Source organism: Aquarana catesbeiana, linkage group LG05 (genome assembly GCF_042186555.1).
Source record: "Aquarana catesbeiana isolate 2022-GZ linkage group LG05, ASM4218655v1, whole genome shotgun sequence".
Classification (NCBI taxonomy): Eukaryota; Metazoa; Chordata; class Amphibia; order Anura; family Ranidae; genus Aquarana; species Aquarana catesbeiana.
The window spans coordinates 587,732,925-587,745,770 of record NC_133328.1 but is presented as its reverse complement, the minus strand read 5'-3'; the positions used below and the strand labels follow the sequence as shown (position 1 = coordinate 587,745,770).

At 41.2% G+C, this 12,846-nt stretch overlaps 1 protein-coding gene across 1 annotated transcript in view; it reads left to right on the top strand.

The window, feature by feature from the left end:
• The window catches only part of ANGPT1 (angiopoietin 1), a 463,014-nt gene that overhangs the window by 325,410 nt on the left and 124,758 nt on the right, over positions 1 to 12,846 (top strand). The window contains exon 4 of the mRNA XM_073632150.1: positions 4,154 to 4,386. Coding sequence (XP_073488251.1) covers positions 4,154 to 4,386 — 233 coding nt within the window. The remainder of the gene's footprint in view (positions 1 to 4,153; positions 4,387 to 12,846) is intronic.

The window sequence follows — 12,846 nt, the reverse complement described above, 5'->3', positions numbered from 1 at the left end:
TGAAGATCTGAAATTTCAACGCACTGCAGTGCCGACAGTTAAATAAATTGTTTTTGATAACTTTGAATAAAGAAAAAAACCAATGCAACACAGCGTAGGTGCGCAACGCACACCAGGAGGCTTAGATTATGCATAGAATAATGCATGCCCACAGGTGTGAATGGGTCCTACAAGAGTAGTAGCTGACCAATGTGGTAATCTCTCAGTCTGCTCTCTTCTCCTAGCTGCATGTTCTTTGTTAACACACTGGCATGTACAAAGTCCTACTCCTCCCTCACACAGAAAAGAGTGTATAGTGGCGCTAGGTGGGTGTATTGGGCACATATAACATGAAATATATTATAAGTGTTAAAATAAACTTGATGGTGATAAACTTGATGGCAGCACCCTAATGCCCCATACACACGATCGGACATTCCAACAACAAAATCCATGGATTTTTTCCGAAGCATGTTGGCTCAAACTTGTCTTGCATACACACGGTCACACAAATCTTGTCGGAAATTCCGAATGTCAAGAACGTGGTGACGTACAACACGTACGACGAGCCGAGAAAAATGAAGTTCAATAACCAGTGCGGCTCTTCTGCTTGATTCCGAGCATGTGTGGAACTTTGTGCATCGGAATTGTGTACACACGATCGGAATTTACGACAACAGATTTTGTTGTTGGAAAATTTGAGATCCAGATCTCAAATTTTGTGTGACAGAAATTCCAATGGAAAATGTCCAATGGAGCCTACACACGTTCAGAATTTCTGACAACAAGCTCCTATCGATCATTTTTCGTCGGAAAATCCTATCGTGTGTATGGGGCATTAGAGTGAAGCAGTAGACTCTGTGGGTAAAAGCAGGAACAGAGGGGTGCCAGACTAAGTGCAGCATATCATATTTGTGTGATTCAATGTTGTGAAAGAACTCCATGGTTGTAACCTATGACACCCTCTACAGATCACTATAAATGGCTTCAGAAGTAAAGTTATACCAGAAAAGAGTGTATAGTGGCTCTAGGTGAGTGTATTGGGCACATATAACATGAAATACATGACTTCCAATACCCTTTCTACAACAATGACGATCAAATCTATCCCATCAGTCTCCTCACGTGTCACTAATTTATTAACAGACATATCAGTCTAGACCACTGTCACACCATTTCCTCAAACTCAATTGATCCAAAACCAAGCTTATAATATTTCCTCCCCCACGTGTCTCTTCACCTGACTCCTCTGTCAAGATCAATGGCACAGCTATCAACCTGTCCCCAAATGCCAGGGTGCAAGGTGTTATCCTGGACCTGAACTATCCTTTCAGCCCCACATCTAATTGCTGTCCAAATCTTTCCGCATCGACCTACGCAACATCTCCAAAATATGCTCCTTCCTAACCAATGACACCACTAAGCTTCCAATTCACTCATTGGTCATCTCTCGCCTTGACTACTGCAACTCCCTCCTGACTGGCTTACCTTTACATAGACTATTCTCTCTTCAGCCCATCATGAATGCTGCTGCCTGACTCATCCACCTTACCAACCATTCAGTGTCTGCTACTCCTCTCTGCAGATCCCTCCACTGGCTTCAACTCACCCGACAAATTAAATTCAAAATACAAACAACAACTCACAAAGCCATCCACAACTCGGCCCCCAGCTACATCACTAATTTAATCTCAAAATACCAACCAAATCATTCTCTTCTTTCCTCCCAAGCCATTCTGCTCTGTAGCTCCCTTGTCACCTCCTCCCATGCTTGCCTCCAAGACTTCTCCCAAGCCTCTCCCATCCTATGAAATTCCCTACCCCAATCTGTCAGACTGTCTTCTACTCTGTCCACTTTTAGGCGATCCCTGAAAACCCATCTCTTCAGAGAGGCCTATTTTGCCCCCACCTAACAACTGTTAGCTCTTTACCCACAGTTATTACCTTTTTGTATTTCTTGACCCTCCCTCTTAGATTGTAACCTCTAATGATTAGGGCCCTCCGATTCCTCCTGCATTTACTTGTATTGTAACTGTACTGTCTGCCCTCATGTTGCTGAGGGCATAAAGCACTATATTGTTATACTGCACAATAATAATAATAATAATAATATATTGCTTTGTGGGGGAAAGAATTTGTAGAAAGCTGTCACTGTTCCAAATGCTGTGAATGCATTTACTATATTCTATACCATATTTACCATTTACTATACCATATTTTTATTTATTATTGTGTAAAGGGTCCTTTGTTTTCAGGTATTGTTCATATAGCAAAAAGGAAATAACCCTGTGTGGTCTAAAAACACTGAATGTTCTTACACTTGAAAGCGGAGCTTGGAGTGCTGGAAGCTTTTTTCTGAGGTTTTCTTTGTATGGTGCTATCAGTCTAAGGATACGGCAGCCATATGGAAGTGTTCTGACTGCTCTTTGGTTATGTGGTTTGGCTGAGTTATTTGTAAGGAGAGAGGACAGTTTGATATCTGCTCACATATAGAATTACAAGGATGATAGATGCAGTCATAGGTAACTGCATCTGTCAATGCATGAGGTCAGAGGCTGGCTGCTATTATTTTCCCTGTGTGATCCAGATGTTTAGATCCAACAGATTCGGTCATATGTGTGTTCACCAAATCAGATAATTCAAGGGAACCAATAGTCTGTTTTTAGTGAGTACATATTTTGGCTATTATTGTTAAAATGTACCTGAAGGAATTTGTACCTGTAGTTACAAATTTTGACTGTAATATTTCATATACACTTTGGGAAGCACAGTAAAGCCCTCTAAGAACAGATTGTGTCCACGTGTCTCATCCCAAAACAAAATACATACTCCTTATTTTAGTATAATAAGTGGAGTCACAGAATACATTTCTTTAAGGCCAACTATACATCCAAAACTGCTGGTAATTATTATACTGCATGCAGCTGTTTTTTTTTGGAGCTTCATGGTACAGTGCTTAGTCGATCCCTTCTGAATAAAAATATGAACTGTGAAACCACAGCACACAAAAAAGTGCACAAGGGTACAGAATAGGAACAACTTCCAAAGTGGAAGGGCCTCAATACTTGAACCCCCTCAGAGGTGCAAGCCTCCTGACAGGTGAAAGGCAATCTATGGTCTACCTAGGCCAAAGCCAGGTGGACTCCCTTCCCTGGGGACCTGCCTAATTTGGCTCTCCAAGTACTTGGTGAGGGCTCTCTCAAAAAGAGGGGGTTGGGAAGAGAAAAAAGACCTGTTGACCACAGATCCTCTCCACGACATTGGGGCAGGCTCCAACAAACCTGAACCCTTAGTCTCTGTGCAAACAAACACCCATGCAGTATAAGTGTCTATGATAAATAATTAAAATGTAGCCAAAAGTTCTGCCCCAAGAAGTGTATGCAAAGTAGCAAAGTGACATGTCCTAGTGTCGGTGAAACTCAGTGTGCTTTCAAACCCATAGTGTTTTTCTGGCACCCCTGGGACACCACTTCCTGGGGGCACATCACAAGCAACTTCTTGCACCTAAAGCATGCAGTAATTTTAAGCCTACTAGCCATCATCAGTACATGGAAACAATGGCTTCTATGAAATAGGACTTGGGAGCAAAGACAAAGTATACCTAGACTAGTTAATGGTGGACCCTATTCCATAAAAGTCATTGTTTTTATGCACTGTGCTTATTGGGACCAACAAGCCTCAAACTGCTAAGTAGTATGGAATAATTAACCCTATAATATTGGCCTGTAGTTCTGGGTGTGCAGTTGGCCAGGGGTCATAAAGGAATAATTTGCATGTCTCTGGTCACTATCCTAAAAAGAGCAGTGAACACCTTGTTTTTGGGAGTTGTGAGGGAATTGAGGAATATAAATAACCTGTTTTTATTAAGCTCCAATGTGTTTCACCCTGGTTTAATGAAGATTCTTTGGTTCCTTTTGGCCCACCTCACTATGACCTGTCTGATTAAATTTCTTAATATACATATACATAAACATATATACCATTATAAACAATACTATGAAAATAATACTTCTCAGTTGAAAAATTTACATCAGGATAATCACCATTAGATACAATCATGCATATGTAAAAAAACTAAAAGCATCCTAAATGTTTCCTCTACTACTTGGGCCAAACATTCAGATCTACATGTGCTTGGATTGTAATATTTGTTCTCTTGCTTTTATTCTTTCAGTCTGTTAGAAAATAAGATAATGGAGATAGAAGGGAGACACAAGGTGGAACTGGACACACTAAAAATGGAGAAAGAGACGTTACAAGGCCTTGTCTCCCGTCAGACCTACATCATACAAGAGTTAGAAAAGCAGCTGACCAAGGCAACAAATAATAACAGTATCTTACAGAAACAACAACTGGAGCTCATGGATACTGTTCACAACCTGGTTAAACTCTGCTCCAAGGAAGGAGGTAATTCATATATAAAATGTTTTTCTTTATCTTTGTAAAGTGGCATGCCAAAAATACATGAGAATAATTAAGCAACAGCACATTAATGTACTGTTATCCAGTTTAAGCCACTTCCTGCCAAGCCTATTTTAATTGACGGCTGGGGGGGGAGATTCGTCAATCAGGGTGGACATCATATGACATCCACCCAGGATGCTCCCTGTGCACACCCCATGGGTCCAGCTCCAGCGTGCTCTGTCACCGGCTGTGTCCACCGGATACAGCCGATGACTGATCAGTGTACTGGCCCGCTGCCAGTGCCATGTGATCCCTGTGACCAATCACAGCAGATCACATGACAATTGTATGCAATGGTTGGCTTCCTTTCATATACAATTGTGTACAATTGTGTTGCTAGCTGTGATTGCTCACAGTGATAACATGGTACAGACAGGGTCAATCTCAGCCCATCTGTACCATGTGATTAGCTGAGGCCAATCACAGCTAATCACAATTCACACTGAATGAATCAGTTTAATTCAGTAAAAATGGTTGCTTATACCAGTAAAATTCACTGGTATAAGCAATCATAATGTGTAAAAAAAATCCTGATCACTTCCCCAGAGTAGTACAGTGCTACTATGGTAACACTGTATTGCTCTGATCACAGTGTGTTAAAAAAAAATCATTACAAATAAATGTAATAAAAAAGAAAAACAATTTTTTGTTTTGTTTTTTTTTCTACATATTGTCACCAATGTCCCCGAGAACCGTCACACCGGTTATATGATGATGCTGTACTGTACTGGCAACATTTTTTTTATTTTTTCATTTTACAAACGATTGTGACAAACAATTACAACTTCAAAAAACTTGCCATGCCACTTACTAAACACCTTGGACTGTTTCCTTTCCAAAAAGGGGTCAGGAAGGGTATTTGTACTATCCTGGTTGCCTCAAGAAATGAGATAGGCCTTTAGTACATCAGGTCTGTTCAGTGTTCAGATATATACCATAGTTTGTAATGCATAAAGGTGAAAAACCTTGAGGGTTTAATACCCCTTTAATTGAACAAGCTGAAGTTAGAAGCTGATTGGTTACTATGCACAGCTGAACCAGATTCTGTATACACCAGTTTTAGTAAATCTTCACCATTGTGTCTATGAGAATAAGATTTCTTACACAGATTTTACAGGGACAGGACCTTAGGGAAAATCTGCCCAGTGGGTCTACAGACAGAAATGACAATCTGACATAAATCATAAATCTTTCTGACTATCCAAATCTAAAATAGCTCATGTAGCTTTGAGAAATGACCCTAAAAAATATTAACAGATTAAGATAAATATGCACACAGAGAAACTAGAAAAGGATATATATGTTAAAAAAAAAAATGTAAAGAAAAACCAGAAGACAGAAGATGTGCCGCTAGACCAGTGGTTCTCAACTTCTGTCCTCAGGACCAACTAACAGGCCAGGTTTGCAAGATAACTAAAATACATCACAGGTGATATAGTTTGCTGATCAGTGATTTCAGTATTCTAGTCTGCATCTTCCCAAGGTAAGACTTAAAATCTGGCCTGTTGGTGGAAGGAGTTGAGAACCATGGCGCTAGGCCAATAAATTTACAGAGGCTGATTTGAAATTGAATCAGAGGCAAGAGATATAGAACAAAGGGAACACTTTGTCCAAGAGTCCAGGGCCTTTCTTGGATTGTAACACTGTGAGTAAACTAATTTACAAAATAAATTAATTCCCTTTGGAATAAAAGCTAAACTCAAACCAAAAGGCTAAATACACAGATGAAAGACATAACAGATTTTTTTTTATGTTACAAGGATTTGTATTTCTGTCCAATTCATCCAAATCAATCAATTTATGGAATTTACACAGCTTTGTCTAACCCTTTTTTCTACTAAAGGTCAAAAACCTTTACAGGGCCCCTCCGCACCCCCCACTCTGACTGGACAGTGAAAGGAGAAGCAGCACACTGATGAGTATATCTCTCTGTCTGCTCTCTCTTCCTATCAGCATGCTCCATGCAGTACTATTGACAGGATCATTGTGCTGCTTCTCTTGGCCCCAGTCTGAATTCTGCTGTATAGGGATTACAATTAAGGATGTATTATTGAAATCTGAGCTCAATTATTGCTTGTTTTTGATACATGCCTGGAGTTCAGCCTTCGATAATCAAAATGGCAATATCTGTGATTATCTGTAAGAAAACAGACATATTAAGCAGTTTCCAGAACCATATTTAGGTGGCTGTTTTCCATTCAATCTATACATACTCACAGGTCAACTTATTTCATATTTTGTCATTTCAAGCATGGTCCCCTCCAAGTTCTCCTTGTGAAGGAGCCGTGCTCATTTTATGTCTGAGCTACATAATTTATGATCACTAGCCTTGGGTCAATTGCATAAATTCATACACCCCCTTATCTTCTGAAATATGAAATTATAAATATGTTAAGCTGTATAGAACAGTAAAAATAATATCTCTGGGTCACCACCTCAAAAACAATAACTCAGCAAATGGAAGTAGCCAGTTCTTTAGCATCTTATGTTCCAGGAACACATCCAACTCACTTAGAAAAGTAATACCACGTGTTTTGCATTGCGTCTAATAAAAGCAAATTGCTCATTTGAGGCTGTCACCATAATAGATTCTTTCAGTCAAACAAGAAGAATTACCTTACAAACGTATACATGACATTACAATGGGTGCAGTAATAGCCTGCTGATCTGTAACAATGCAAGCAATTGTCTTTGGGAACAATTTGTAGCAGGAGGCATCATAAGCCATCCTACTGGGCAGAAAGACTGAGGGCTGATGTCACCTATCAAATATGTTCTTCCCATTTTTATGTTAATAGATGTGTGTTCATGGAGAGATGGCCAACAGCAGATGTCAAGCTTATAGTACAGCATGAGAACAGATCTGTGCTATACAGGTGTATTGTGTTGTATGCATACACACTCTCTACTTATATATGAGCGAGTATTATGTGTGTGTATAAATATATATCTATGTATCTATCTATATATATAGATATATATATCTATATATATACTGTAGATAGATGGATATACTGTAGATAGATATATATTAATATATCAATATATCAATATATATATATATATATATATATATATAGATCGATATATATACAGTATCTCACAAAAGTAAGTATACCCCTCCCAGTGGTGGTGCGTCCATAAAGGGTGCAGGAGCGCCGCCCCCCTCTACTGCACCGCTCTAATCACCATAGATAGATTCATGCATTGCATGAATCTATCTATGGTTGCTGCTGACACCCTCTATTCAGGTGCCCGGCCCATTTTCAGGCGCTGGGCATCTGAATTACACTGGCAGGGGTGTTTTTTGGAAGCACCTGATTAGAGCCATAGGCTCTAATTGGCGCCCAAAAATGTGAGAAGCGGGTGCAACGCTGTGCGTTCGCTTCTCACTCAGCTGTATGTTAGCAAAATGAAGGAATTTGCTTTGCTAACATTGAACCGCCTCTCAGCCAATCAGGTTGGCAGGTCTGTGTTACCTGTCACCTGATTAGCTGAAATGACAGGCGCTGTGATTGGACGCCTATCAGGCGTCCAATCATAGCAGAGGACGAGAGGAGGAGCGGGCGGGAGAAGACATCGGGGTCGGGAAAGAAATGGAGGACACCGGACACCGCTCGCCACCTGCCGCCGTTACCCACTGCCCACCCGAGAGAAAGTAAGTGCCGGCAGATGGCGGGTGGGCGGGGGGCACAGTGGCAGCACTTGGGGCACAGTGGCAACATTTGGGGCACAGTGGCAGCACTTGGGGCACAGTGGCAGCATTTGGGGCACAGTGGCAAAATTTGGGGCACAGTGGTAGCACCTGGGGCACAGTGGCAACATTTGGGGCACAGTGGCAGCATTTGGGGCACAGTGGCAGCATTTAATGGGCACAGTGGCAGCGTTTGATGGGCACAGTGGCAGCATTTGGTGCACAGTGGCAGCATTTGATGGGCAAAGTGGCTGCGTTTGATGGGCAAAGTGGCTGCGTTGGATGGGCACAGTGGCTGCATTTGATGGGCACAGTGGCTGCGTTTGATGGGCACAGTGGCAGCGTTCAATGGGCACAGTGGCTGCGTTTGATGAGCATGCGTTTGATGGTCACAATGGCAGCGTTTGATGGGCACAGTGGCTGCGTTTGATGGGCACAGTGGCTATGTTGGATGGTCAAAGTGGCTGTGTTTGATGGGCACAGTGGCAGCATTTGATGGGCACAGTTGCAGCGTTTGATGGGCACAGTGGCTGCATTTGATGATACAGTGGCTGCGTTTGATGGGCACAGTGAGGCTGCAATTGATTGGGTTTTTTTTCATAATTTTTCAGTTTGTTTGCGCCCCCCAAAAATTTTGAGCACCAGCCCCCACTGCCCCTCACATTTTTGTAAATATTTTTTTATATCTTTTCATATGACAACACTGACGAAATGACACTTTGCTACAATGTAAAGTAGTGAATGTACACCTTGTATAACAGTGTAAATTTGTATAACCCTCAAAATAACTCAACACACAGCCATTAATGTCTAAACCGCTGGCAACAAAAGTGAGTACACCCCTAAGTGAAAATGTCCAAATTGGGCCCAAAGTGTCAATATTTTGTGTGGCCACTATTATTTTCCAGCACTGCCTTAACCCTCTTGGGCATGGAGTTCACCAGAGCTTCACAGGTTGCCACTGGAGTCCTCTTCCACTCCTCCATGATGACATCACAGAGCTGGTGGATGTTAGAGACCTTGTGCTCCTCCACCTTGCATTTGAGGATGCCCCACAGATGCTCAATTAGGTTTGGAGACCTGCTTGGTCAATCCATCCTCCTTTACCACCTCAGCTTCTTTAGCAAGGCAGTGATCGTCTTGGAGGTGTGTTTGGGGTAGTTATCATGTTGGAATACTGCTCTGTGGCCCAGTCTCCGAAGGGAGGGGATCATGTTCTGCTTCAGTATGTCACAGTACATGCTGGCATTCATTCATGGTTCCCTCAATGAACTGTAGCTCCCCAGTGCTGGCAGCACTCATGCAGCCCAAGACCATGACACTCCCACCACCATGCTTGACAGTAGGCAAGACACACTTGTCTTTGTACTCCTTACCTGGTTGCTGCCACACACGCTTGACACCATCTGAACCAAATAGTTTATCTTGGACTCATCAGACCACAGGACATGGTTCCAGTAATCCATGTCCTTAGTCTGCTTGTCTTCAGCAAACTGCGGGCTTTTTGTGCATCATCTTTAGAAGAGGCTTCCTTCTGGGACGACAGCCATGCAGACCAATTTGATGCATTTTGCGGCGTATGGTCTGAGCACTGACAGGCTGACCCCCCACCCCTTCAACCTCTGCAGCAATGCTGGCAGCACTCATACGTCTATTTCCCAAAAACAACCTTGCGATATGATGCTGAGCACGTACACTCAACTTCTTTGGTCGACCATGGTGAGGAGTGTTCTGAGTGGAACCTGTCCTGTTAAACCACAGTATGGTCTTGGCCATCGTGCTGCAGCTCAGTTTCAGGGTCTTGGCAATCTTCTTATAGCCTAGGCCATCTTTATGTAGAGCAACAATTCTTTTTTTCAGATCCTCAGAGAGTTCTTTGCTATGAGGTGCCACGTTGAACTTCCAGTGACCAATATGAGAGAGTGAGAGCAATAACACCAAATTTAACACACCTGCTCCCCATTTACACCTGAGACCTCGTAACACTAACGAGTCACATGGCACCGGGGAGGGAAAATGGCTAATTGGGCTCAATTTGGACATTTTCACTTAGGGGTGTACTCACTTTTGTTGCCAGCAGTTTAGACATGAACGGCTGTGTGTTGAGTTATTTTGAGGGGACAGCAAATTTACACTGTTATACAAGTTGTACACTCACTACTTTACATTGTAGCAAAGTGTCTTTTCTTCAGTGTTGTCACATGAAAAGATACTAAAAAATATTTACAAAAATGTGAGGGGTGAGACTGTATATGTATCTATCTATCTATCTATCTATCTATCTATCTATCTATCTATCTATCTATCTATCTATCTATCTATCTATCTATCTATCTATCTATCTATCTATCTATCTATCTATCTATCTATCTATCTGTCTATCTGTCTATCTATCTATCTGTCTGTCTGTCTGTCTGTCTGTCTGTCTGTCTGTCTGTCTGTCTGTCTGTCTGTCTGTCTATCTATCTATTTATCTATCTATCTATCTATCTATCTATCTATCTATCTATCTATCTATCTATCTATCTATCTATCGGGCAGGTGTCTAAATACTTTTGGTAATTTAGCGTATATTTATATATATATATATATATATATATATATATATATATATATATATATATATACACAGTGGGGCAAAAAAGTATTTAGTCAGCGACCAATTGTGCAAGTTCTCCCACTTAAAAAGATGAGAGAGGCCTGTAATTGTCATCATAGGTATACCTCAACTATGAGAGACAAAAGGTGGAAAGAAATCCAGACAATCATATTGTCTGATTTTTGAAAGAATTTATTTGCAAATTATGGTGGAAAATAAGTATTTGGTCAATATCAAAAGTTCATCTCAATACTTTGTTATATATTCTTTGTTGGCAATGACAGAGGTCAAACATTTTCTGTAAGTCTTCACAAGGTTGTCACACACTGTTGCTGGTATGTTGGCCCATTCCTCCATGCAGATCTCCTCTAGAGCAGTGATGTTTTGGGGCTGTCGTTGGGCAACACAGACTTTCAACTCCCTCCAAATGTTTTCTATGGGGTTGAGATCTGGAGACTGGCTAGCCCACTCCAGGACCTTGAAATACTTCTTACGAAGCCACCCCTTCATTGCCCGGGCAGTGTGTTTGGGATCATTGTCATGCTGAAAGACCCAGCCACGTTTCATCTTCAATGCCTTTGCTGATGGGAGGAGGCTTGCACTCAAAATCTCACGATACATGGCCCCATTCATTCTTTCATGTACACGGATTAGTCATCCTGTTCCCTTTGCAGAGAAACAGCCCCAAACCATGATGTTGCCACCCCCATGCTTCACAGTAAGTATGGTGTTCTTTGGTTGCAACTCGGCATTCTCTCTCCTGCAAACACGATGAGTTGTTTTTCTACCAAACAATTCTACTTTGGTTTCATCTGACCATATGACATTCTCCCAATCCTCTTCTGGATCATCCAAATGCTCTCTAGCAAACCTCAGACGGGCCCGGACATGTACTGGCTTAAGCAGGGGGACACGTCTGGCACTGCAGGATCTGAGTCCCTGGCGGCGTAGTTTGTTACTGATGGTAGCCTTTGTTACGTTGGTCCCAGCACTCTGCAGGTCTTTCACTAGGTCCCCCCGTGTGGTCCTGGGATTTTTTCTCACTGTTCTTGTGATGATTTTGACCCGACGGGGTGAGATCTTGCGTGGAGCCCCAGATAGAGGGAGGTTATCAATGGTCTTGTATATCTTCCATTTTCTAATTATTGTTCCCACAGTTGATTTCTTCACACCAAGCTGGCTGCCTATTGCAGATTCAGTCTTCCCAGCCTGGTGCAGGTATACAATAAGGTTTCTGGTGTCCTTCGACAGCTCTTTGGTCTTCACCATAGTGCAGTTTGGAGTGTGACTGTTTGAGGTTGTTGACAGGTGTCTTTTATACTGATAACAAGTTCAAACAGGTGCCATTAATACAGGTAATGAGTGGAGGACAGAGGAGCCTCTTAAAGAAGAAGATACAGGTCTGTGAGAGCCAGAAATCTTGCTTGTTTGTAGGTGACCAAATACTTATTTTCCACTATAATTTGCAAATACATTCTTTCAAAAATCAGACAATGTGATTGTCTGGATTTGTTTCCACATTTTGTCTCTCATAGTTGAGGTATACCTATGATGACAATTATAGGCCTCTCTCATCTTTTTAAGTGGGAGAACTTGCACAATTGGTGGCTGACTAAATACTTTTCTGCCCCACTGTATATATATATATATATATATATATATATATATATATATATATATATATATATATATATATATATATATATTATTTATTTTGTTATATTTTATATATATATATTTTTTTATACATATACCAAAATCCAAAATATACCAATCAGCCCTTGAAATGTCCTTGAAAGTCTGTTCCCTAAATGAGAGTGTCTAATCTAATCAGTTGATGCACTTGCAGTGTTTTACTAGGAAAGTTGCTGTGTCTGCATCCCTTTAGAAGTAATTAAACTTTAGGATATATCTTACCAAAAATATAATTCCTACTGCAGAAGATGCCTAAAATTTGACCTAGTGCAGACGTCTGTGAAAATCAGTAAGTCAACCACACAAGCAGGAAATTACATTTCTGAGGAAGTTCCATACACTAACTGTGTATAGAAGGCTGACAGGTTGCCATATTGCATTGATTTTTACAGAAAATTACAACACTGTGGATTGA